Below are 27,932 nucleotides of genomic sequence, written 5' to 3' on the forward strand. Positions count from 1 at the left end.
GTATATGTGCGGGTGTGCATATGTGCCTCGACAGAACGGTGTCGGGTGTCTCAGGCCACCAGGACAGGGCATGCATGTGCCAATCAGCAGGGTTTGTACCAGTTCAGTAACAACATCATATGTATTTTAGGCTACCACATGTGTCTGTCAAACTCAAAGCGTGCCTGCCCGTGTTCCTCTGGCCAGAGGGTGGATGTTTGTGTCTCATGACTTGTGTGTAATGGACAGCCCGTGTGTTTGCCCTTCTCCTTCTGCCTGTTACATATCATAGGGTATTCTGAGTGTCCCCATGCATATGTCAAACTACTCCATGTGTGCAATGTCTGTGTGTCTGACAGCATCAGTCCTAAACGCCTCAAAGAAACATCTGTACATCGTGTCTCAATGTTGTGAGGCACAGCCTCAAAATGCTTCAGGACTCTGTGCCTCACAGTGACGCAGCCACTGTGCCCATCACCACCAGCACATGGGCCTGCCTCAATGTGTCACTGTCACACACACCTCAGCACTGCTCGAATGTCTCTCAGTAACATTCATGTATCTCAGGACTATACATGTCCATACATCCCCATGACACAGCCCCACAAGCCTCAGACCGCCTTGATAACCACACACCCTGGGTCTGTGTGTTGTGTGTCTCCATCCCAAAGCTGTGCACCTCAGACCCATGTCACCAGCATAGCCACATGCCTCAGACCCATGCCGGTAACACCACTACATGCTTCAGATCCTTGTGTGTGTGTCGCACTGACAGAGCCCCGCGTGACCCTGCCCTGCGTCTGTCTGTATGTTCGTCGGTGCAACAGACGTGGCTGCCTCAGACAAGCGTGTAACGCAGGCCTAAATGCCCAGCAGTGCCACAACCCCAGTGCCGCGCAGGCCGCTGCATGGGCATGGCGGAAGCTGCCTATGCGAGCAGGACCAGGCGGGGCGGTCGCGGGCAGCGGGACAGCCGAGTCCGCACGTCAGCGCGCCGCGCGGGGCGGGCTGTGGCGGCGGCGGCGCCGTTAAAGGCCGGCTGCGGCGCGGGCAGCGCTAAGGAGGTGGGCTCAGCGTCGGCGGGGGAGTGAGGCACAGCGAGGCGGCAGCGACGGCTCTAGTCACCCACTCTCCCAGTCACCATGTCGGGCACCCGGGCGTCCAACGACCGCAGCAGCCATCCTGGCGGTGGGCTCAAGCGGGCGCGCAGCGAGCCGGGCGGTAACAAAGTGACGGTGGTGCTGGGGGCACAGTGGGGCGACGAGGGCAAGGGCAAGGTGGTCGACCTGCTGGCCACCGAGTCGGACATTGTGTGCCGGTGCCAGGTGGGTGCCGGGCTGAGCCGGCTCTGGCCGACGCTCTCCCTTGGCCCTTCCCCGCCCTGTTTCGCGCTTGGTCCCTGCTTCACCCCCCTCGCTGCCCTCAGCTCGGTGCCCGCCGCTTCAATACCCTCTCCCCTCAATCCGGCGCCCGCTTTCTCCTGCGGATCCGTTCTGTCTGTCGTGCTGCAATGCCAAGCCCTGTTTCCCTGTTTTCTTCCGCCTGCCTAACTTTATCTTTTCGCGCCCTTCGGTCCTTATTTCTCCTCCCCGTCCTCTCTCGCAGAGAGTGAGTGTGGCGAGTGTACCCCGTTGGACAGCCATGTGCTTCCCACACACCTCCCCCCAACCCTCCCCGGCTGCGCCTCGAAATGCCACTCGGGAAGAAAAAGCCCTGTGCTATAAATATAAATAGCTGACCGTTCACGATAAGCGACACAAGATCCCGAGGTGCCGGCTGGCGGGGGGGGGACAGCGGCTGCTGCCTAGGGCGGGGTGGGCGGTGCGGGCGGGGTCGTTGCCTGTGGCGGGTGGCCCGGCCGACCGAGGCCATGCTCCGGGCGTTTCCCGGCGCTGGGTTGTCTTAGAAAGCGAAGCCCCGTGGCCTGGGGTGAGGTCAGTTGCTTGCAAGGCTGTAACGCTGCCTGCCAGGGGGTTGGTGTCTCGGGGTTGCTTTTACGGGAAAAAAAAAAGGCACTTTAAGAGCCGGCTCGAAGACCTGCTGCTGATAAACATCCTGAGTTTTCCAAAGTTTTACTGCAGGGTTTGGCTTTGGTAGACAGGTTATGCTCCATGTAAAATATTTTTCAAAGGGACATGAGTTGAACATGGTAAAAGCAAGTTATGTGAAAGTTCAAGATTTGAGCAGTTTGGAAAAGCCTTTGCTTTATGTATAATGTAAGGATTCTTAAAGTCATCTATTTGCTTAGTGTAAAAGAACTGTTTTCAAACATTAATTGTGAACGTATTAGACCAATACAGCTAATAATCCTTTTATTCATCCCTGTAAACTGTGACCACACTAATAAATTCATAGTCAGCTCAGTGGGTACGTACCATGAAATATATTCTATAAAATGCATGATAGCTACTGAAAAGCTACAGAAATCTTTCAGGTTATAAATCCTAGAACAGTGTGTAATTATTATGTAAATAAATGTTGTTGTGCAAGTTAAATATTTAGAAGTTGGAGGAAGTGTTTTCAATTGTGTTATTAACTTCCAGGATCTTTAATCACCTTGGGGAGAAATTTCCTTGCAAAAGTTACCTAATGAATATGTATTATCAGGATTGTGGCTGCTTTTCCATCTTTACTTCCCCTATCCCTTCAGTAATGTGTTACTAGGAATTTAAACAACTCGTATAATTGCTTTGGTGAGAAAACAGAGTTTTAGCTGAGAAGTATTTCATATAGATCCCAGTCAAAACATGCTCCTCATGGGTTTACAGTTGTTACTCTAAGAAGTCGTATTGATTCATTTTAGACCAGATTTGAGAGATGCCCTGAGGCTGCTTTCCAGAGGGATTTGCTGTCCATACAGAGAACTAATTTGCAAGCATGACCCCCAGGTGCACCCTCAGAATACCCTTTGAAGGATACAGGACTCGGGGTGCATGAGCATGCCAGAAGGGTTAGTGTGTTAACAACAGGCTAGACGGCTTAGATGGTTTAATATGCTGCCGGGCACATCTAGATCATCTTTCTGTAGCCTGATGATAAGATTGGGATGGATAGAAGGCAGGTGGACCTTGGAGAGTTTTGGACCTTTTTCAGAGTAGTGTTCTCCAATAGACAAGCACACACATTCTATGTATAAGGCCACAATACACTGATTTAATGGAATTGGCTTCAGGATTAGAGTTAGGGAAGAATGTAAAACATTGGAAAGAGAAAATAACAGTAATGAATTATTTTTGAGTAGCAAAAATTCTACAACGTAAGTGAGGATTTTTTTAATACTCTCAAGGGGTTGTGCATTTGGCGATTTTGAGGATGCTTTCTGAAAATGTCATTTTAACGTCATTTCATACTTCCAATGTCAATCATGCAAGAAAATAACGGTGCATGATTTTTGCCTCTGTTAGAACTCGGATGAGTCTGTCAAGGTTTAGTAAACGTGTGCACATATCTAAGCATGTGAACAGTATCGATGGGGTCTCTCAGTGTGATAATAGTAGGCCATTAACTTATAGGGTAATAATTTTGAGAGAGACTTCATTAATTCTGTGTACTGTCATGGAAAAGTCAGCCCAGAATCTTGTTTGGTTTGCATTTCTCCTGGAAACTAAGAAAATATTTCTTAGCACAGTAGCGCTTGTGTGCTAGAAGATTGCTTAAACAAGAAATGCTGAAGGTCTCCCTTATTGGAGACTTCAGAGAAAGTCCCATCAGGAATTTTATATGTTTTGGAGTATGATTGACAAGGTTATTTCTTGTCCACTGTGTTTTCTGAAACATTGATAGAAATGACATTTAACAGCTTGTTTTAATTTTCAGTGAAATGAAAGCAGGGAAAGCTAGGAAAGGAATGTCTGAAAGGGGGATGTTTGTCTTTTAAAACAATGTCTCAGCTAGATAATTCTTCATCACAGTAGGATATTCTTTGAGATAACTTTGTTAAAAGGATTTTTTTCCTGAATGAGAATTTAAATTCAGGGCCAAATTTGAGTTGCAGAGCTTTCTCAAAATAGTAGTTCTCTAATATTTCTGTGAAAGGAAATTATTTGCATTGAACATTTCTCAAGTGTGTGGGTTTAATGAGATGTCTGTGACAGCCTAATTGCTACAGAGGAAGTAAAATGCTATTTCCCCGAATATGAAAAGAAAGTCAAGAAGGCAGATGGGAATAGGAAATTCTTCAAAGGCACAAGTCCTTTGTACCTGTTTTGAAGCTTCAAATAGGTTGAATAAGGAGGTTGGGGTATTAATGCAGAATTCTAGTTTTCTCGAGCCTTCAGAATTTAATTTCACATGAATTGAAGAGATTCAATTTGTTGGTCATGTTTTTGCAGTCTTTCTCAATACTTAACACTACAATCTATAATTAATTTTTCACATTAGTTACACTCATATTTAAATTATGTCACATATTTCATCTTGGTGCACCTGAAGTAGATTTCATTTCACCTGTGTACTTGAAGCATTCTTTGTGAAAGAGGGTGTTTCAGTAAGGGTGAAAAATCCTTGGATATTCTCATAGATGATGCTGAACAATACTTGCCACAGGCTGCTTTCATTAAAAATACCAGATACACAGGCAGATATGTAAAAAAGCAGCAAAAGTATTTCTAAATAAATGAGTAACAACAGGCAGTTTAGGGCTGTTAGAGGACTGAGTAGGTTTGTCTGAGCTTGTGTTATTAATGGATAACATCAAGGATGTTTTTCCTCTAAATTGCTCTTTCAGCAAGCAAAGATATGCATAGGCAGAACAATAAAGGCTAATATTTCTTATTGCGGCCTTCTGAGGCAGGGAACTGCCCCATTATACTATGCAATACGTTCAATCCTTGGTGTGTTTTCGGGGAGGGGTACAATCAGAGCTCAGCCACCACCATTTAATTTTGTTGCTTGCTTCAGGTTTTGTGTGTTTGTTTAAAGCTTTTAATTGATAGAGTATTGGACATAGAGAGGGAAGTTTGTTTTTTGCCTAGTTACTTAGCATGTTGTCATATGAGAAGTCTTAATGTAATCTTAAGTGTGTAACATACCAGTGTTGACATTGTTCAAAACACAGCTGAAGATCATGACTTCTTCAGTGCCATCTCTTGTTCCCATTGTATGTTTCTTGCATCACCTCATGTTGCATGACTACCTTCAAAAGTAGACCTTGTGGATAGTTTAACATATCTGGGATTTAATTAGAAAATTTCTTATATCTGGTTTGGAGCATGATCAAACAAATAGTGAACTGTCACAACTACTGAGGTGATGTGCTTCCAGAGGCAACATCTTTTCCTGAAAAGCCATATATAGAACTACTGTAGTAAGTTCAGTTAGCTGCGAACAGCTGGTGGTCATAGAGTTCTAGCTGTTTCCTTAAGTGAAGACTATGTAAGATGCACTTATAATAATAAATTTTCACTGAACGTATTTGCTGTGCAGGTCTTTATGGGTGTGAATGGAAAAGGAAATAGCGTGTGTGGTCCTATATGGCAGGAGAACTACCATACGTCTTTGGTAGACTGCTCGTGAGGCACTTTTCTCTTAATTTAGGTGTGTACCAAGAATGTCTAGGAATTCCCGTTGTAACGGAGGGTAAACAATTTTATCTTTTCTGATGAAGTTTTCTTGTGCAATAAATATTTTTTCAATAAAATATCCAAAAGCACTGTGGGAAATTGCCCCAGAGACAATTGAGTAAAAAATTTGAAGGGGAGAAAAGAGGGGAAAAAAATTTCCAAAAGCGCAGTGTGAAAGAAAAAAATTTTACTAATAAATTAGCAGAGCCCCCGTGATAATAATCATTGCCTGCAGTGGGGTTGATCTTGATTACTGGCATGAATGCATGTCTTCTACATTCTGAAACCAATGACAATGGTTCAGCAGCAGGGGCTATTCCAAGACAGTTTAAAGTTTTTTTTTTTTTTCCAAGCCTTCATTTGGCACTGGTGTTCCAGTGCTACCAATGCTGGATGTGTCAGATCTGTGACACTTCTAGCATCTGAAAGTGTGGAAGGAATCTGCCTGATGTTATCAGCATTCCCTTAAGAACTGGCATTGAAGGAGCAGCACCAAATTGTAGGAGTGTGATTGCAATAAGAAGCGCTTTTACTGGATATGCTAAGCTTCTCATATTAATGTGCTTTTATTTTTCAGTGACTGTGATCGCTTTTTAAAAAACATTTTCTCTGTCCAAGTCAGTATGCTTTCAAGTTAAGAATTGCTTTGGTTTTAGAAAGAGATCTGATCTTTTTAGATAGATGCAAAAATATTATAGTTAATACTGTCCAAGAGATTGAAAAGGTAACAGAAAAAAAAAACTTGCTGCTAAGGTATTTTCTGGTTGAGTAATTCACAGTCATTTGCCCAGAGATTTAATCAAGTCATACACCAAGGATGTTGCATGGCCAGTTTTCTTGATGTAGTGATTGTTAATAAATGCAGTTGAGAGGTGCTGACCAGTAAGAAAAGTCAGTAAGGTTTTCGGTTTGAGATACCGTTGCAATGTTAGAGAAAGGGTAAAGGGACATCCCAAACACAATACAAATAACTGTTGTGTATTACTGCCAGTTTCTTATTTTCTTGTTCAAGTGTTTTAATGAATGCAAAGTAAATGGCATATGTACTAGAAGTGGTATTTCGAGGAATGCAAAGGCATGTACTGTGGGCATTGATGGAATAACGAATACCAAACATGGCAGAAATGTCAGACAAGAAGTTTTTCTCAGTGGTTTCGGTGCAAGACTGGATGACTTCTTTGTGCCTCTGTTGTGCTGCTTGGCATGGCAGGGCAAAGCAGCCACCCATTGTTGTTTATGGTCCCTATTGATCCCGGGCTGCTGGAACTATTTGCAATAGGGGTTAAATTAATGCAGCCTTATGTGGTGATTACATGGAGCTACAAGGGCTTGTTGGCTGATGTTTTTCTCTGTCTGTGTCATATGTTGATATCCTTTCAGGGAGATAAGACCCTGATAGTATAATTTCTGCCTACATTGTATAGTATGTAAAGACTTGAATCTCCTTCAGTGAAGGAGACTGACCTTAGAGTCATGAGTGTGCAGTGACTGTAGGACTGTCATTTTTGATTTCTCTAATATTTGAGAAGGAATCCCATTTCCATGTATATTCATAAAAGCTTTTTTTGCCTAAGTAGTTTTTTTTCAAGACTTTCAAAAAGCAAGTAGGTTTTATTTTACTGTTTGGCACAGGAGAAGGTTTATTAAGTGCAAGTCGTTTCTTTAGTTACAATAAAGTTCACCCATTTGAAACTGAAAGGGTTTTTCATAGTAACTTACCACTTATAAAATATTTTATCAAAATTATTTTTCATTTTGCTTATACATGCTACACAATCATTTTGGGCTTTGGAACAACGTGGTGACGTTGCTATTTTAAACTAGGCTCTTCTTTGGGCATCAGTGAGATCATCTCAGGACCACCGGGATTATAAATACTGTGTGAGAAGGTCAGGTTTAAAGTTTCCAAATCTCCATAAGAAAGCAAGCTTAATTTTCAATCCCCTTATAAAGCCTGATGAATTTATTATCCTCTACAAGTATCAAAAGAAAGCAGCTGGAAATTAAATTGAAATGACATCTGTTCCATTTCATTCCTGCTGTAACTCACTAGCTGTTGTTGTTTACAGATATAAGAAAAGTTATGTTCATATCCTTGGGTCCTATTACTTCCCATAGGAGTATAACTACACTTCTTCAGAAAAGAGGATTAAGGATGAGCAGACATGTCTCGGTTTTTAGTTTTGATTTCCTTTGCTTTAGGATTCTGCTAACATTAGTCAGGATTGCATTTGCTACTATAGTGTTTTCTACCGATATACCTTGAATTTTTTTTTTTTTGTAGTCTTCTGGAGTCAAGTCTGTTTTGCTGTAGTGGTCTATCATAGCAGATTGGTTCTTCATGGTTTGTCAAAACTTTAAATTCAGTTTGATTAAAAAATGACTAGAGTTTGATTGTTTAAGACCCGAGCTGATTTCGATCTGTCTTTTCCAGGTACGTTTTTCAGGTATTAGTGAAGAAGCATAACAGCAGTACAGAGAGTATTCATATAAGTTAGTCACCTTTCATTTTAGTAAAGGAAAAATGCATCAGTATTTGTGCAAAATATGATGTAAGCATCAGGGTTTTTAGTATTTGTGCTAGAAATAATTTTTCTTTAAAAGATAAAAAGTTCTGCTCAGCTCTTCTCAAAAATGTTTATCATGCTAGCTATCTCATGACTTTCATGGGAATTCAGGATTTTAAGTGAACGCTATTTTAATTAGGAAGTTTGGATCCTGTGGATTTTGTTCATTCTATGAGAACATGAGAAGGGACACAGCAGGAACACGCTAGAACTGATGCAGGAAATGGACATAGCACTTCTATGCAGCAGCTTTTCTGACTTGAAACTTACTGCAAACATTCTTTGGGAAGAAGAGCAAGGCAAACTACATTTGGCTGATAATGATTGGTATCAGGAGACAAATACCTGAAACTCATTCCAGCTCTTTGTCACCACCATAGCTTTAAAAATCATTGCCTCCGCAGTGGTTCTGGTCTATTTCTGATTACTTCATATTCCATCCCTCTACAATGACTGGAATTTAAAAAAAAATTAAGTGTGATCCACTTCTTAGAACTGAGTTGTGATGAGTTAGATGCTATTGGGCAATAATTTAACTAATATTATCAAGATAAAACTTCCAGTAAAGGAAATTATAAGAAGTAGTTATGGCAGAAACCTCCCAGCTGGTGTGTACAGCACTTCCAGTCTTCTGACTAAAGTTTTCACACACGGGTGATTCTATGACATTTTATCTAAGGGTCTGAGTGTTCAAAGCACCTAATGTCTTGCATTTGTTTGTGTGTTGGATTAATTTTTTTAAAACAATTCACTGATGTTCTAAACTTATTTGCATAGTGTAAATCAAGAGAAATATCCTGAAAGGCAATGGATTTATATTTATTATTGTAAAGTAAATGTCAATGCTTTTTATGCTGGTTACTTCAGATTAGCTTGTGGCAGTTACTAATGTAAGTTAGAAATAGCCATCATTAGTTAAATTGTAAAGAGAAGAGACAATTTCTTTAACAATGTTCTTTCTTGTTCAGAGTCACTTTAGAAGGGGAATAAAATCTCTCAGTCTAGATAAGAAAACTGAAGTGTTTTATAGTGTCTTTTTCATAGTACAATGAGTGGCTTGCAGATGTTGAATTTCTCAAAATGTTTTGTTTTATTGATGGGATTAGTAGAGCTGGGACATCTGGGATGAAAAGAGATAGTCAGGGATCATAGCATTTGTTTTCAGATGCAGAGTTCCCAAACCGCTGGTTTGTATCTGGTATTCCAATTCATAGATTATAAATTCATAAATCATAATGCCAGAGGGGTTCATCTTGTAATCTTGTCTGAGTACCAAGGACACAGTATTCTAGTAGCAGTTGCACCACTGCCAAAAGAAGAGGTAATACAATCTTTCTACTCCTACTTCATATTCCCGTTTATATATGTGAGGTTTTCCTTAGGCTTATCAGCCAGTACCGATACCATGTTCAGACACCTCCATGTGTTTCCTTGCATAGATGTTTCCCATCCAAATTCTGGCCTACCTGTTTGATTCTAATTCATTGTTTCTAAACATGGTCATGATATTTTGTGCATTTACTGCGTATACTAGTTGGCAGAGGAGCTCAGAATGCCATGCACTGCTGGTAGGCCATTCAGACAATGCTTGTGTTGGCTGCAGATCTTCAGTAACTAGTTTATCCTTTTCCCCCATTGTATTGATTAACATTGCAAACTGGGAGAGAGTGAGAAGTGATCACTGTGGAGCCCATCATAAGCAGACCTGTTTCATGTTCTAGGTGTAGTTTGAAACTATCATTCGGTTTTAAGGCCTTTTACATGTGCTCTGATCTGTCATATCAGTCTAGTTAATCAAGTTATGTTTGGGTGTTGTGGGAAACATTGAGAAAATGAGATGCCCCCTTGGCAGTGGAAATCAGCAGAGCACCTGGAAACCCTCCTCCCTCATACAGAATGCAGCCTGCTCCAGACTACTTGGCTGACAAGACCAGGCAGAAACACACCTGAACATCAGTACGCATTTCGTTACCATTCAAATAGATATCACAGGCCTAGCTGAGAGGACAGAGTCCCTGCTGCAGGTACTGAGCGCAGGTTCACAGGATGTTAGGGGTTGGAAGGGATCTCTGGAGTCAAGTCCAACCCCTCTGCCGGAGCAGGACCATATAGTCTAGCGTAGGTCGCACAGGAATGCATCCAGACGGGTCTCGAAAGTCTCCAGAGAAGGAGACTCCACAATGTCTCTGGGGAGCCTCACTGCTGCTCTGAATAGAAATTCTGTTTCTACCTTGGGATGTTTCAACTGCATTGTTTAAAAACAATGTGGAACGAAACACCAGCCTTTAAATGGCTGAGCATTTTGGAAGCTGAATTTTTTTTTTCTTTATCATTTTCATAAGTTCTACCAAAAAGATGAAGGCTATATGTTCTCCTCTGCCAGCCACTCATAATTGTTAATTCCCTGAAAGACAGTGTTTAGACCAGTCTACAGTTGTTAATGCAGGCAAGATGTAATAGCTTCTCAGTTTACTGTATTGATGCAATTCTTGTGTTCACATACTATGGAACAGTAGTCAAAATATGTCACTTCAAAAGGCTGGAAATGCATTTTCTTTTTAAATAAACTTAGCGTACTGGCAAAATATTATGTTTTATGAAGTACCTTAATTCCTCTAACTCTTTCCAGTACTGGGACAATATGTAACTTTAGACTTTGATTATTAGAAATCTGAAAATAGTTAATTGGATTTTTTTAATGGAAGATTTTTTTTTTTTTATCTGAATGCAACTGAAACATACTTTCAAGATAATTTACAAACAAAGCAAAACCAAAACAAACAAAACCCCCAAAAAACTCAAACCTCAGCACACAGGATTGCTATGCTCTGACAGGCTTCTTAAATTGTTGAATCTAAACCATGTTGCTGGTGGCCTGTTGGCTTTTAGAAGAAACAAGGCATAGCTTGCAGCACCTCAAGGCAATAGAGCATTTCTTAGGCAGAATACATTGAAATTATGCATATTTAATGTTGTTAATAGAGCCTTTCAAAGTTGATAACTGATTTTTTTTTTTTCGGCACTGCAATACTTTCAGAAGGCTGAATACTAATTTTCCACTGCAAGCTATGAGTGACTTCAGTGGAAATTATTTTTCCTTAGGTGCCTGATTTAAATGCGAAGAACTTCAACACCTAGCAAATTTTGTTAGAACTAAGCATTTATCTTCTCTGAAACTTTAATATAACTGATGCGAAGGACCACAGTGGCGCAGAGCAGATTCCATGAAATGGGTCTGGATCTTAAATGGAAGCTCATTATGCAGAGCTACATTTGAAGTGAGGGCCCAGCAGAGACACCAAAGGTGTCTTGGTGCAAGTGGAAGAATCCTGAGGGTCCAGAGAATACTGTCACCCGCTGTGTTAGTGTTGACACCATTTTAATGAAATACCATTTGATGAAAAGGAGGGAATTTAACATGGTTGCAGTGTACCATGATGATTCACTGCATTTTCAGCCATGTAATCTTCAGATTAAGTCCATACAATCTTTTAGGTTCCCTTCATACTTCATTAGCCAAAGAAATGGCTCATACAGATCCTCTTAGAACTCAAGATTATAAAATAAACAGATATCTTTAATATCTGATTAGGCTACCAATGTGCTGCTAGCACATCTGTGAAACTGAACATAAGAAATTACTGAGATGACCAGACAGTAAACAAAGTATCTCATCAGACCAGAGATGTGTTTTGCAAGTTTGATCATGTCTATTGGGCAATTCTTATTTGTAAAAATTGAAAGAATTGACCTGTAAAACTATACTCAGAAAACACTTCAGGAAACACAGACCCGTATGAGCAGTGCACAAAAACTGTTCCAGAGTTGTCAGTGCTATCTTTAAATTAAGTGCTGTGTTTTAAGGTGTCATTCAATTCTTGAGTTATATTACCACCAAGAGTAGATTCAATGATTTTTGTTTGTATCCTATCTGCTGATGTTTCTGTGCATCAGCATTTTTTTATTTATGCCAGCTTTCACAGCTAATTGATTAATGTTTCTTTTTAAGCATTTTCTAAAGAAAGAGACAGCATGTGGGTATCAGTTATTCAGGAAAATTTCCAAAAGCATAAATTATATTTCATAAATGTTTTCCTACTGCTGTATCCTGTGTTCTAAAATTTTAGGATGCAAGAAATCATGTTTGAGTATAATTAGTAGTGCTGTTATCTCAGACTGAGATTCCTCAAGCTTGATTTCATTTGTTCATGTTGATTAAGAAAAGCAGAATATAACTATAGTATTAGTTACAACAAATACTTTTGAAGGAACCTGGTTCCCTGTTTTGTCAGGAAACGTGAAAGTTGTTGTTTATAGTAGAGATTAAGTCAGTGTTACATTACTGAGTTAATTCTCTTAGTTTCAATTGTGCTGTTGCCTATAGGCAAATGGAAATGAAAAGCTGGTTGTCTCAGAAGTTACTAGCTTCTTTCTCAAGAGTGATACCACTGTAACAAAATAAACTAGTGTTTCAACCAGTGCTATCCTCCAGTCTCAGACCTCTTAAATATCATGTGAAGGAGAATCCTGCATGATTTATTAGCCTGATAGGTAGTTCAGTACTGTCAACTAGATTCAGGTTGCTACAGCTGGCTTATTATATCTGGGAGACAAGCTAAATACCCAAGATGGTTCTGCTTTCTTCAGGATTCTCCAGGCAAGTTATAACTCTGCATTAGCAAGACATTTGGGAGTCCTTCTCAGCCCAAGGATGAACTACCCACTGGTTTGCTGAATCAAATGAAATTCCTGTGCATACCAGTTTCCCATTGCAACTTCTGCTGAGCTGTCCCTCAGTGGGTTATCTTTTTAAACTTCATTATTGAGCTCACATCTTCCAAAACATGAGAATTAGTCATGTTATACTTAAAGGCATATTTCTTATGTTTCCCTCCATCCCGCCTGCTTAAAAAAAAAAAAAACTCGATTTTTTTTTTAATAACCAGTAGCTTTTATTTTCCTAATGTTGCATATTGTGGTTTTAAAAGGAATATCAGTTGCCATTTCCCTGTATACTAAACGCTAACAAATGGGCAAATGAGTAAACGAAGAGTAAAGGAAACTCTGAAAGAACATGACTGATTTTTATCAATGGCTATCCTTTCTCAGTTTTCATATAACAGCTCCACTCATTCAATCAACACTCTTCATTATTTGCAAATTGCCAGTGACAGTCTCAGCTCTCCTCCCAGGATTCGCTCTCATTCTAGATACTTCTACATCATTCAGACCACGTATCAACTCCACAAAGCCACTATCTTCCCTTGACTCAGTGACGTCATTCTGCTTCATAATTCTACACAGTCCTGCTGATATCCTTCAGCACCCTAATTGTCCGAGCTGTTCTTAAAATGCTACAACACCTCAAACTGTAAGGTGGAAGAGAGCGATTAACTAAAACCTTAATGTATAAATTAAAAAAGTGATCTTAGCAAATCATCTGCTGAAAGTTTCAAGTGTTCGAATAAGACCATCAATTTTCATGTTTCTTTCTGTTGCAGGGTGGGAATAACGCAGGCCACACTGTTGTTGTTGATGGGAAAGAATATGATTTTCACCTATTTCCTAGTGGCATCATCAATCCAAAGGCAATTTCTTTTATTGGTAAGACAGTTTTGGAACTTAATAAAGTAACATTACAATGGGGGGTAGCTGCAATCCTGTTTTATAGTAGCAAATAAAGAAAAACATATAGGTGATTGGAAGTCAGATTTGGTTTAGCTTCAGTTGTTCAACTTTCACTGCTTTAATGTGAAAAGTTGCTGTACTTTCAGTGTCAGCTTAGTTTCTGCTACTAGGAAACTGAAAACAGGAACCTTCTCTTTCTATCTTACTGCTCTTTCTTGCACTTCATAGTACAAGTTTGGATCCCACCCTCTACCTGCACATTCCTTTTATACTTTTCAGAAATACATATACTACTTTGAGAACACTACCTAGCACTTTTAGGGTAAATAAATAATAGAATTTAGTGTGGCATCTCTTTACTAGCTTTCAGAAAGAGGTTCCAAGATACAGGGCTCTGCTTGGAAAGCTATCATCCAGTGATAACCTTCACATTGACAGCTGTCTAAGGTGATTTAAAGATAGTCGATGAAGATGACATCATAGTTTGCCTTGCTTACTTGACATTAATCTTGTAAGTGATGGGTAAATTCAAGCCTTTTGCTTGTCCAAAATCATGATTCTTTCTGACAGGAAACTATATATAATGTGCAAGAAATGAGTGTAAGTTCTAGTAAATCATGGAGTTTCAACTGTATTCCATCTAATAATTTCCCAATGGATGATTGAAATGTATGAAACATTTTTCTTGATGCTAAATATGGGGCATTGTTTTCCAATGTAATCCTTTGTTAGTAAATACTATAAATTAAGTTATCCTAAATTTAGGCTGGGATGTGCTCTTAAATGTATTTCTGCTGCTCCCAAGGAGCAGACAAGTGAATATTGAAGATAATTCAAATATTGTCACGCAGGCTTGTCAGTGTTTTAAGGCTTCTTTAAGCATTTACCAGTGAACAATTGAAGCTGAAGTTGTGGTACAAAGTCCACCACCACGAACAAAGGCAAGAATCAGCTTACCTCAGCTGACTTCAGAGCAGGCCCAGCACTCACATCTGAGACAAGCAAGCTATTTTTTCTGATTTTTTTTGCAGGCTTGTAGCTGCTAACCCCAAACGAGCATTTATCAGAAAGTTTCTCAAGATCACTTTGTTGGAAATGCGAGAAACATAGCCTTATTTTTTAAATAAAATATGAGACACCAAGTGTTTATATACATAATGGGTATTATATTTCTTGCTCTAAAATAAATAATTTATTTTCCCAAAGGTAATGGAGTGGTTATACATTTACCAGGCCTGTTTGAAGAAGCTGAAAAGAATGAAAAGAAAGGTTTGTATCGAGCAATTTTTAACTTTTCTTTTTATCAGCAGCCTGTTGAGGGTGTTTTTGAGCCTTTGTTTCTGGCCATAAATAGTCAGTGCAATAACATTCTGGATTTTAAATAAAAAAAACAGTATTGGAAATGCTGGATTGTGCTGTGGTCTTCAGACAGGTTTTCAAAAGCAGCTTTTTCATGGGTTTTCAGGGAGTCTTACGGCATTTTGTACCTCATTAGGTAGAAAGTAAAATCCTCAAGAATGTGTTAAAGCTTCTGCTGACTCAAACTGAGATGATTTAACCCAGAGTTTGCGTTCCCTTTTCTGTGCCCAAGTAATAAACTAAGCTGGTTCTGCTTTGAGCAAGGCTTTGAACCAGATGACCTTTTAAGGTTGGTTTATGATTCTCTAAGTTCTCTTATTTTCTAAGGCACAACTGGTGTTTAAGCAATTTATCATAGTGAGTTAAACAAGAATCTTTCCTTAAATTAAGAATTGCATGTAAGCCACAGCATTCTGCAGTTGCTAAGTGTCTCTGTCCATACTGACATGAAAATCTGGAAAAGTTTAAGAAAAACATTGCTGTTATTTGTTCACTTATGTTTTGTTCATTTTGCCCACAGTTTTCTTAATAAGAAACTATATAAACTAAAAGAAAGATAGAAAAACTAAAAGCAAATCTCAGAGTTTGACCAGTGCAGCTGAAATCCTGCTTTTCTCTGTATCTTCTGACAGGTTTAAAAGATTGGGAGAAAAGACTGATTATATCAGACAGAGCGCATATAGGTAAGTGATGATTGAAGGGGGAAAGAACTCACAAATGATTGCCTACCTCATGGTATTAAACTATATTATTGTTCCACAGAGCAGTTATGTGTTTAATCTAATACAGCTTCTTCATGTTGGTTATCTGAAGCATAGTAATGGAATTTGTATCTGCTAAAGAGTGATGTTTCATGTGTTTACACAGTGTTTAGGGAATACCTGTTATTTTCCCATGGGGAGGCCTGTGAACTGTCAGTGATAACAAAGGCACATTGTCGGGCACTTACAGATGTAAGAATGCTTTTCTCCTTTGGTCTTCCACTATGTCCATGTGATTTTTTTTCATTGCAGTGTTTGACTTTCATCAGGCAGTAGATGGGCTCCAGGAAGTGCAACGTCAAGCACAAGAAGGAAAAAAGTAAATATTTTCAGTACCTTCTTTTCATTGATATTTAAGAAAAATTGAAGTAAGTTGGGGAAAAAAAAAATCCAGCGTATCTGTAAAGAGCCTTGCTGATGTTACTAATTCTGAAACTATTCTGCTCCTGCTTGTGTTAGTGAAAAAAAACCCTGAGGTATTACTGAAAAGGTAGGGTATGAGTTCTTACATAATTCCATTTTCCAGTTCTCTGCAGCATAGAGATTTTAAAATTCCTACCCAATCTGCAAAACCCATTTCCATTAAAATGATGCTTCCAATCCAGTTTGATATCAGAATAGTGATGCTCTTTTGAATCAGGTCTGAAGTGTTAGCATGATTAGGTTCCACACTCATAATCCTTTATTGTATATTCACTTACACTTCATGGAGATACTACTTTCCATTTTAATCTTAACTGGAGCACAGTATGTAACTATTCATAATTCATTATTCTGATTTCTGAAAGTTTTATGTGAACACGTATTTTTCTCTCTTAGTCTACTAGTTTGTGATCCCATTGGACAATTTCAACCAACATACAAATAGAAATCCAAAATTACTGTATTTCTAAAATGTATATGTAAATAGGCACATAAGTAAGGAAAGAATTTCATTATTACCCTTATCAAGGTAAAGGCTGTAACAGTTCATAGGGATGGAGGTGGTATGAATAATGCCAAAGCCACAGGAAACCAGTTTGATTACTCACAGTACTGGTGGTTGTTTACAACTGTAGGCGGTGCTGCAACGGAAAATGATGTTTGTTTCCTGTTGTTTGTGGTAGAGCATATAGTAGTACCACAGGGTAGTGTAGTAAATATCATTAGTGTACATTATATGTGTATACACATATAGTTTCAACAAAGCTTTTGTCAGCCAGACTCGAGGTTTAATGATTTACTGCATACCTTGAGTATTTGCAATATTTATGAAGCATGAAAGTTGCTATATATTTACTATAATAGAGCTTCAGTAATTTTTTTTGTTTCAGACCTCTTGCCCAGTATATGGTGATGAGCTTGAACAAAATTATTTAGCATAAAGTATATATTTTCATATATTTATATGGGGGTTTATTATCTATTAGTATTGGCACAACGAAGAAGGGGATCGGACCAACATATTCTTCCAAAGCTGCACGAACAGGTCTTCGAATTTGTGACCTCCTTTCTGACTTTGATGAATTTTCTTCAAGGTACAGCTATTTTAATTTCTGAACATTATAAGAGTGATACGTTTTACCTGACAGATTTGCTTGTAAGGGGATGTCTTAAAACGCGTTTGAATTTTTATAAGTTGTTTAGAAGGGGAAAAAAGCTCAACGAATGTTTATTTCCTATACTTCAGAGTTTCTTGTAATTTAAAATGTAATTTTGTACATTGGGAAATGCACTGGTTGAGATATAGAAATTCTGGAGATTTTCTCCCTATAGATCTCAGTATATACTGTGTATATGATAAACTGTGTTGCTGCCAAAGTTACTGTGAACAGTAATTATGTTCTTCATAGATGTGATTTCAATATTTTACAGATTTAAAAATCTGGCACAACAATACAAGTCAATGTTTCCCACACTGGAAATAGATACAGAAGGACAATTGAAAAAGCTGAAGGTAAGGATTTAATGCTTGTACTATTTTTTTCTTTCAGAGAAAGTGTAGAAGAAAACAGTAATATTAATTAAAATATAAAAAAATTAAGTGTGCCAGTCCTACTTGTCACATATCTTCATTCTTATAAAACATTTTAATAAGCAGTAGCTGTGCTTTGTAAAAAAAAAAAAAAAAAAAAAAAAAAATTACACTCTTATTGCAGACATTAAAATAAATTTTGAGGCTGGTTTAATTTTTCTATAATATTTTATAGTTTTGACATAAAATAGCTGTTGTATTAAAGTAGCCAAGAGAATGCAGGGAAACACTTTCAGTTAACAGCCTCCAGCCATAAATGATCTGGTCTGTCTGAGAGACTTCCATACTTACTGAAGAGCCATTTGTGGAAACTGTTTCAAGATTTTGGTATTACAAGGAAAATGTTTTCTTGTAAACAAGTTCAGAAGAGTCACTGGTAAGACAGCTTCTTTCGTGAATATGTAAGAAAAGAGGATCCAGAAAAGGTCTCTTACCTTTCTCAGGTTTTGTCTGGTACTTATTCAGAGCTGACACCCTGCCTTTGAAGATATTTTTTTCATATTCATGAGTAGTGATTTTTAATATTTTTTTATTCTTTCGGAGCTTGCATTGTTCAAGTCTCGTTGTCAGTATGTATAAACTATAGGCATGTTTATATAGAGACTGTATCCAAAAAATGAGGTAGCATACGACATCTCTGTGAATGGAAATGATACACACTCTAGTGCCATAACAGGTCATATTTTCTCATGCAAGCGGTTCATAGAATTGTTTTCAACAGAATATATAAGGTAATGGTTCTATTTTTCCAGTAAAACCTTCCATTGAAGGGGGTCTGTTATAGTTATCTGGACGTTTTGTGTTTCAAAAGCTAAGCGTTCCCTGCTTCCAGCTGTCGTCTGTGAGGACACTGATGTTTCTACTCAAATTTGCAGGGGTATGCTGAAAAAATAAGACCAATGGTTCGAGACGGTGTGTATTTTATGTATGAAGCGCTTCATGGCTCCCCAAAGAAGATCCTTGTGGAAGGAGCCAATGCAGCATTACTTGATATTGACTTTGGTAAGTTACATTCTAAACTCAATTTAACTCCAAATCGATTTGTTTTATTTTGATTTGTGTTTATATCAGCTTTGCAAACAGCAGAAAAAAAGGAAACTAAACAAATGTAGTAGTCTTTAATAGGAGCGCATCTCCCAAAAGTAAAGTGCAGTAAGACAGAGACTGTATCATTAACAGGATTAAGTGCTTAGGGTTTAAATATTGATTTTTTATTTTTTTTTTTTAAACTGAAGTTTATAACAGTGGAGTTGAAATTCCAATCCAGATATCCTGGTCTCTTTTTTTTTTTTTTACTTCTAAACGTACGTGCACATTGCCATACATCCCAGGCACCCACTACAGTGCTGCTGAAATTACTCCTCTGCAGCAGAGGGAGGACTAAACTGGTGTAAGTCTAGCTTCCTCACTTGATCTCTGCTCTCTTATTGAAAGTCTAATTAAACCGCTTCAGTGTCCTGTGAACCTGAAATGAAGAACTGGAGAGATCCTCCAATCCAGAGTCAGTGTACAGATCATGAATAACCTCTTGAGAATTAGAAAAATTACTGCAGATGTTCAGAGGCACTTGTGTAGAGCACCGGAAATGTCAGACTGTGACCTTTACAGCAGGCTGTCTGTGGATGTAGTGGAAGTACTTTCTGTGATACCCAGGACAGTGAGAAAAGCTTTACACAGCAGCAGCATCCTATAATAGATTGAGTGCCTAATGGAAGTAGTGTGAAGATGCTTTTAAATTTTTCCCTTGTGGGCAATCCTCAGTGAAAGCTTCTAAGGATGAATGCAGAAAAGCTTACACAGTGTAACAGAGAGCACAGACTGGATACCTCCTGAAGTATAAAAAAGTAGGAGATTTTCCTATTTGTAAGTGTGAACTTCTTGCTCACTAATAATATGCTTATACAAATTGCCAGGGTGAGTCAGCTATTTGAGTGGAAAGTTCTTCATTTTGAGGGGTTTCTCTGGATCTTCAGAAGTCAAGATACATATTATTCACTACAGGAAAAAGCAATGTGGGGAAGAACATCTTAATTAGTTCTCTTAAAAGCAAAATGGGGATGTGTAATAAGAAGAATTTGCTCTGCTCTTTGGCTGCTGTTTCACTTTAAAGCCAAACACACAGTTGAAAAATCTCCTTTCAGCTCATAGAGGGAAGTTAGTCTTTGTTCCTTACACTGCTTGAAACAGGGTCATGCTGTTGTTTTTCTGACAGGCACATATCCTTTCGTGACTTCATCGAACTGCACAGTAGGTGGTGTGTGCACTGGACTTGGTGTTCCTCCCCAGCACGTTGGTGATGTGTACGGTGTGGTGAAGGCATATACAACTCGCGTGGGAATTGGAGCCTTCCCCACTGAGCAGATTAATGTAGGTTTAATGTTACAAAATGCAATAGGTAACATTTCAATAAACCAAGGTCGATGGAGGAGGGTAGGGTTACACCAACAATGATTAAGCACCATATAATAATAATGCCAAACAATTGCACTCACAAGGAGAGGATAATTACATTATAAACCTCACGTCTTCAGGGGAACAAAACACACATGTGGTGATATTATCTGTTGTAATGAACATGAGAACACATGTCATCATTCTATATAATATTGTTGGGTGCATTCAGTGATGAGAGTTTGTTGCAGACCAGAACTGTCAGTGCATCACAGGAAAGCTTAAATTACAAGATACAATGTGGGTGCTTAACATCCTGTGTTCTACACAGTGTGATTTTTAGACTAAAAGTGGTGTGTGCATCACCAGTCATGCACAAATTGATCAATAAAAAGAAGGGAAGAGATTTTTGTTCTTTTAAACAGTCTATTGTATTTTTTGTATCAAACTAGAAGGCTCAAGCCTGTATTTTTTGTATCGAACTAGAAGGCTTGAGGTATTGATTATGAGCTATGCATGCAGCAATCTCTAGGTCAGTGAATCTAATTTAAGGATATAGACACTAAAATCCTTTCTCTAATGGTTCAAATGAGTTGGTGATATCCTTTAGTTTTTTTAAGTCATGAGTGTAAAGTTTTTCTCCTTCATTCGTAACACATTATAAACACTGTCAGCCCAAAGAGAACAGTTGATAGTCTCATACTGTGGTAGAACCAAGGAGTTGACCTAGACATTGTATAAGCATTGATCTTATCTCAAGATTTACAGTCTTGCCTCAATAGATGTCAAAAGACCTGATGAAGAAAGCAAGTGCAAACAAAATTAATACAGGGCTGGGTTGTCAAGGGAATTTGCCAGTTAGATGAAGGAGGAAAGTAAGTGTCTCCTTGGAACATGAAATAGTCATGCTTAAATATTTTGGAAATGGTAGTAACTGAAATACAAAAATCTTCTGCACAAGGGGCCTTTTTCTCCACCTTTGTCCCCTCATAATAAAACTTTTTTTTTTCCTAGATAAGCCTTTGAATTGAACAACTGTTTTTCTTGCTCTTTGTCTGTATTTGTTTACATTTGTTTTCCTGCTGTTTTTCAGTGAAATACCATCAACATTCTTTGTCTCCTTTTAGGAAATTGGAGATCTTTTACAGTCCCGTGGCCACGAATGGGGAGTCACTACAGGCAGAAAGAGACGCTGTGGCTGGTTAGATCTTGTCACTTTGAAATATGCTCATATGATCAACGGATTCACTGCGTAAGCATCACAGATTTTGCGCTACATTTGGAAGTGATAATTTTGTGCTTCGCAGAATAAATATGTAGGTAACATTAATATCAGTCTGGTAAAGCGTTACATTTTAAGCAATAAAATAACTCACAATGGGCAACTGAGAATTGTCTTAATGCTAACAATCTCATTCCTTCTACTTTTTTCAAACCAAGTTTGCTTTTTTCATATGTTTGCACTTTGTTTGCATCAGGTGTCCAATGTGGATTGGAGAAATATATCAGTTTTCTAACAGTTTGCTCTGATGTTCTTGATCCAGTGCTTTCGTACTGACTTACGTCATAATCTTTTGAACTTTATTTGACTCTAGTGGTTGTAGGACAAATTCTGCATCATTTAGAACTACTACCTCTAAGTGAAGTGGAATGACACAATGTACAGCAGCTGGCACAGCTTTCATTCTAGTCCCAACAGGTTCACTTATTTACAAAGATGTAGTCTAATATTGTATTATAAATTCTGCTTTTAATAGTCTGAGATTTTTCTTTGGTCTGAGCTACTTACTTCATTGATAATTTCATATATGTATTTTGAATTATAAAACGAATGTGATATTTTAAAGGAAAAGTGGCTATTTAAAAGAACTGTTCAAGACCATAACGCCATCAAGCTATCTTATATCTAATGCTAAAATATTAGTAAACTATCACGAGCAATTTCTGTATTTTCAGAAAAAGTTGCAAAAGCTTTTTTAGAGTTTTGTTGATACAAAGTGTAGGTTTAGTCATGCATTTAGGCAAACTAGTTCATATGCAAACACGTGACCCCAGGCATTCTGAATATCTGTTAAACTGAGATTTAACAATTTTTTTTTTTATGCCACTAATGTTATAAGGAGCAATGAGCTTTGTTCATTAATGCAACAGTAGAGTTTTAGATATTTTTTAACTTGGATTTCTAAATTGCTTTCACCTACACAATTCTAATTTATGTGGAAAATAGTATTGGGAAAACATGATGTTTATTTCCGTTTCAGATCTATACAATTAACTGCACTTCTGTCAACAGAACTGTCTTTTCTAGTAACTGCAACAGTTAAAACAAATGGGGAGATAACTTCCAAAAAATTCAAGAACAGGTTCCATGCTGCTTCTTTCTCAAAAGATCTTTTCACTTAAGCATTGCGTTCATCATATACTTAGCACGTATAGCATGGATTGTTACGTACGTTACATGTCTAAATCCTGAACTACTTTTATTTTCACCAAGAAATGGCATACTGTTCCCAGAGAATTTGACTAGTTTTAAGATGCAGGGTGTTTTCTGATCATTGAATACTATGATGCCACCTTGATATTCCATTTTTGTGTCCCAGTGTATTCATTCACGACATGAAAAGGATTAATTCATCTGACAATCCTGATAGCACAGCCCAGGCACTAAAATTCTGGGGTCCTTCCTACTGAATTCTATGCTTGATTTTTTTAGTAGCCAGATTATGCTTGTGAAGTCTCTTTTTAAGAGTTTTATTTAGTAGGAGTAGCAGCAACAATCTCTAGTAGTGATGTAAAGTGACAAAGCATCATACATACCAAAACCAAGCCCAGTAAGTGCCACTTTACATAGCTTGCATTTTCATGCATTGAACGAACACTGCACCTCTATGAGCAGCCAAGCATTTGGAAATATGTCTAAGTAACTTGGTCACATATTCATCCCAGAAGCATGAATTCAATTATCAGTGTTCACAGTTTAATATATTTGTGTATTTTTGCTTGCTGGGTAGCCTGAGCTGGATTTATGAATTTAAAACTAGGAAGGAAAATATATAAATGAGGTGCAAAGTATGAAAGAGGAGATTCATGAAGTGTGTAACTGATGTTTTTCTGTACAGCTTGGCATTAACAAAACTGGATATTCTCGATGTCCTTGATGAAATTAAAATTGGCGTTGCTTACAAACTGGGTGGAAAAAGAATTCCGTATTTTCCAGGTATGCTTTCAAATATCTATGTTAATTTTTCTCTTTCCTGCCTATTAAGTCATATCTGTTGGGAAAGATTGTTTGCTCTTTAAAATCGGGTATAAGCCATACAAAAATGAACAGGAGCATTGTTTTGACATTTAAAGTCTGCCATAATATATATATTACCTCTCTATACGATTCATATGATCCATATGATTTGAAGAGGTAATAATATGTAATTTTCTTACATTGATGCTCTTTTCAAGATACCTGTAACAGTCCATGCCAAGATCAGGAGTTTGTTCTGTTGAGATAGGGGAATTCTGGAGGCACCAGGGAGATTGGGAGCAGCCTGCTTTCTCACCACTGATGATAGTTCCTGCCTGTGGGCACTGAAAATTCCAGTGGGGAAAAGCTTGCAGACACATGTTTTTAGTAAGCCTGTTTCATAAAGATGAAAATGTTTGAGACAGTAGTACCTTGCCTGCAGGAGGGCTTCGATTTTATTACGTGCAGATCTGAACCAAGAAGTATAACTACTGTGACCTTCAAACAATTGGTTTCTTCAGAAATAATACTGGAATCATCTAACAGATGACTACACTTTCTAAAAGAGGAAACTGGATTTCTGGATCCTCTTGAAACAAAGTTATCTTCCTAAGTAACAGGAATTAATAACAATGAAGAATGAATTAATGAACCAACTAGGAGAAATTCTGATATTTCATATATCAGTTTTTAAATGTTGTCAAAAGATTTTGTTGGTCAAGAAGCATGTGTTCCTTTAAAGTGGAGCAGCTGGAATTAACTGTTACAAAAATTGTTCTCTCACAGCTAATCAGGAGATACTACAGAAAGTAGAAGTAGAGTATGAAACAATGCCTGGGTGGAAGGCTGACACAACTGGTGCACGAAAATGGGAGGATCTTCCCCCTAAAGCCCAGAATTACATCCGCTGCGTGGAAAACCATGTTGGAGTACCAGGTAAATCTTTTTGTAGATGTACATGTGAGGATGTCACAGCAGACAGGAACAGTGAACAGCTACTTAAAAGTGCTCAGATTGTTAGTCAAGGACTGCTTCAGTTTAGGCAGGAGGTTATGGACTTGGGTTTGGGCTGCTGCTGCTGGTAAATGACAGCTTGCCAAGGAGCAGGCAGATCTGCAGTGTTTCAGAGAGTTCCAAGCTACTGATGACAAGGATTTAACCAGAGAAAAGATAAAAGCATGTATTCTTGACAAACCGCTGCCTTCTGTCCTTGAAAACCATGTTTCAGTGCATAATCTGATGTCCTTTCAACTTACTTCCTGCACTGCATCCCTGTCTGAACATAGACTTTTTTTCCTTCCTCTTTTCAGTACTTACCCATAAAAGGTTGTATTACATAATAGATACAAGATTGTTTTACACCAATTATTCCACTTTAATTAGAATCTTAACATGATCCAGCTCCTGAGGCTAAGCCATCCAGTCTTCCTCATATGTAGTTGCTAGAGCTCTAAAGGTGCAAAGAGCTAGGTATGGTATGAACAGTGGTGTTTGGAAGGGAATTTCCACAGTATCAAACTTAAAAACCTGCCATGTGTGCATTTGTTTTCCACAAAGCACCTTAAAGGTCACATCTGAGGACTGTTAGCTAGTTGCAAATGTGTCAGTTCCAGTATTGTTCATGGATTAGTAAGCATCTGATAGCAGAGCCTGAAACTTGGTGGATAGCTTGTCATGGATAGGTCATGGATACAGATGCAGGTGATGGGATATGTGAATAAAGCTCCCTTCACTTGACGTCTCTGGCTCTCAGTGTGAAGGCAGGGTGCCTTGGTGAGTTTGACCATTAAAGGAGACCTACCTGGAGTCAATTTTGTAGTATCTGTGGGCAATAAAAACTGTAACAGAACAATTACAGGGTGGTACTTGGAGTGATTGCTCACAAGGGATAACGCTTTTGACTGGAGCCTTACATTTAGCAGTATAACAGCATGTGTGCATCACTATCTCCTGGTCCACATCAGGAAAACTTTAGTCTAGCAAAGATCTCACTTCCTCTCTTTTAGCCTGGCATCCTGTCACTCAAGAAAAGGACAGTTAAACATGCAACAAACATGCTTGATCTTGTATTAGGCCTTCTGTCTGTCGTGCTTTGTGTTTATGGTATAATTACTTCATGCTTTCCAACTTCAGTACCCTGCACTTCTAATCTGATAAGGCAGCAGGAGTGAAGTAATTTTTGACAGTAAGACTTATGGTGCTGCATGTCAGCACAAAGTTGGCCAGTTTGTAGTGAAGCATGATGATAGTTGAAAATTGATTCATTGGTTATAACATTTACTCTTAGTAATTGTTCTAACAGATGTGTTTCCCTTCCTAGTGAAATGGGTCGGAGTTGGAAAGTCAAGAGAGTCAATGATCCAGCTGTTTTAAAGGAATGAAGAACTTCAGTGAGAAGCACAATTTAGCATTCACCTGTTCCTTACTGCTTCCTGTTTAAATGGAGATGCTATTTAAAACCAACATGTTCTTGGAATTGAATAGAAACAAAATATATATTCTATATTGCAACATTTAAGTTCCCAGTAAATCCAGTGTAAAATCTCCTTGGTGGGCCATCATTAAAAAAATGGACAAAAATATCCTTAACAAAATAAGTAGTTTATTTTTATTTGAGCCATGTTACTATTTGAAAGTATTTCCATCCATATAGGGTTACTTCTTGCTGAAACCAGTATTAAGCCTTTTCAGTAGTTATTGGGTAACTTTGGAATTGTAAAGCTTGGATTTATTCTTCAACTTCAGATGTTAAAATTATGTTTATGTATCTGGGTTGGCAGTAATAAGAGAGGAACTGTGCTTAAATTGGTTGGATTATACAGATTTCCAGCTTCTAAAACACAGTGAAATTTGGTAGGTGGTTTTGACTGTGCAAAGCAAACAAAAATATCTATAATGAATGGAGAGCAGATAAAATACTTTTATCACAGAGGCTATCCTAATAACTGAGATAACATCTGCAGAGGGGCCAAACTGGACAAAGTTGACCTGTCTAATCGTTCTTTCAAATGTCCTGTGTACTAACAAACCATCTCCCTGGAGACCATCAGATGTGCAGCCTTTGAGTAGGCAAGGCTCGAGTGAAGGTGGAACAGAGAGAGGCCTCAAGGGTATGAAACACACAGGGAGAGCAGAGACAAGACAGCATGCTATGTTTTCTCAGTGAACCCAAATCGTTTCCTCCTGCTGGTGCAGTGGTTGTAATTTCCAAAGTTTTACTGCAGTTCTCTGAGGAACTCGGGACCTGTGGCTCTAAGGCATACTCTTTTCCACAGCTCCTAAGTTTCCAAGAATAAATCAATGCATGACTTCGTGATGACTGCTGCAGTATTTACACCCCTCACACTTTATGACCTTCCTCAGCAAAATGTAACACCTATTTATAGAAGGGCAGGACATGTGGCAGCCAGGGTTGAGCCATGGAAAGGTCCCAGAATCTTCAAGAATACACTTGGTTCTTTGTGGATCTTCTAATTTATAATGGCTATACTTCAAGAGCTCTCAAGAAAAATACCTACCTCTTGTAGAGGAAGAAAATAGACACCAGAAATGGAGTTATTTCCTAACTGCAGCATTTTCTGAGTAAGTGTTCCTTTTCTATACATGTCTGAGAGCTATAACAATATTTTTGTATCATTCCCAGGGGCTGTGGAAATGGCATCACAACCTCAGTAACACCACTGTGTAGTGTGGAAAATATCCCTTTTCTGAGATAACTTCCAAGGGTACAAAGTGATGACATTTTTGCATCAGAGACAGGGAAAAAGAAAAACCTGTCTGGAGTGCTTCATGTCATACTCATTCCCTTTGTGTTTTCTCACTCCCTATTAAATAACAGTTAATGGTCAAACCCATTTGTGTCAAGAAGCAATTACAAAAGTACTGGTACAAGCACATAGCAAACACTAAATTGAACTGCTCCCACATGTGTTGCTGCTTGTGTAGCAAAATTCTTGCACCCTCTGGCTGCAATGCAGTCTCTTCATACACCAGCTATCCCAGACTGGCTTTATGCCACTAGCAAATACCCATTATGTCTGAAAAAAATAGCCCAAAGTGAATCCTTAATTCAGCTACAACTCCTTTGTCAATCTTTGACAATTGTTTCCTCTTCTTGCTGCTGTTTTTGCAGTCTGTACAATGGCAATTAAGAATACATTCTCACCTCTTTTACACTGCTTTTTGGATGTCTGGGGGTCAAGCCCTTCAGTCCTTCCTCTGACATTGAGGAGGAAGCTCTCCCCTTCATATTTATGGATATTATAATGAAAGAGCAATGAGATTTCTGACCTTATTTAATGTTTGCAAAGCACTTCTGAAAGGTGCTTGGTAAGTACTAATTATTGCGAGCACTGAGAAATGTGCCTCATTTGTATGAGGTAAATTAAGCATAAAGATGCTTGGAGGTACAGTAATTAAGTTTTGTTTTCACAT

General features: G+C 38.5%; 1 protein-coding gene across 1 annotated transcript; it reads left to right on the top strand.

Annotated features, from left to right (window-relative positions):
• The first annotated feature begins 1,121 nt into the window (after positions 1 to 1,121).
• On the top strand, positions 1,122 to 25,972 carry ADSS1 (adenylosuccinate synthase 1). Its single transcript, XM_054400081.1, has 13 exons — positions 1,122 to 1,304; positions 13,609 to 13,711; positions 14,942 to 15,004; positions 15,727 to 15,777; positions 16,108 to 16,174; positions 17,265 to 17,372; positions 17,710 to 17,791; positions 18,745 to 18,871; positions 20,082 to 20,236; positions 21,388 to 21,512; positions 23,380 to 23,477; positions 24,285 to 24,434; positions 25,819 to 25,972. Exons 1-13 carry the CDS (start codon positions 1,122 to 1,124, stop codon positions 25,869 to 25,871), a joined length of 1,365 nt encoding a protein of 454 aa, XP_054256056.1. The 3' UTR covers positions 25,872 to 25,972.
• Positions 25,973 to 27,932: the final 1,960 nt, after the last annotated feature.

This window comes from Indicator indicator, chromosome 4, assembly GCF_027791375.1.
Source record: "Indicator indicator isolate 239-I01 chromosome 4, UM_Iind_1.1, whole genome shotgun sequence".
Lineage (NCBI taxonomy): Eukaryota > Metazoa > Chordata > Aves > Piciformes > Indicatoridae > Indicator > Indicator indicator.

Coding starts and splice junctions, on each gene's coding strand:
- ADSS1 (XM_054400081.1), top strand. CDS start 1,122: ATGTCGGGCACCCGGGCGTCCAACGACCGCAGCAGCCATCCTGGCGGT. Junction 17,373..17,709: donor TTTGATGAATTTTCTTCAAG/GTACAGCTATTT, acceptor AATATTTTACAG/ATTTAAAAATCTGGCACAAC. Junction 18,872..20,081: donor ATTACTTGATATTGACTTTG/GTAAGTTACATT, acceptor TTTTTCTGACAG/GCACATATCCTTTCGTGACT.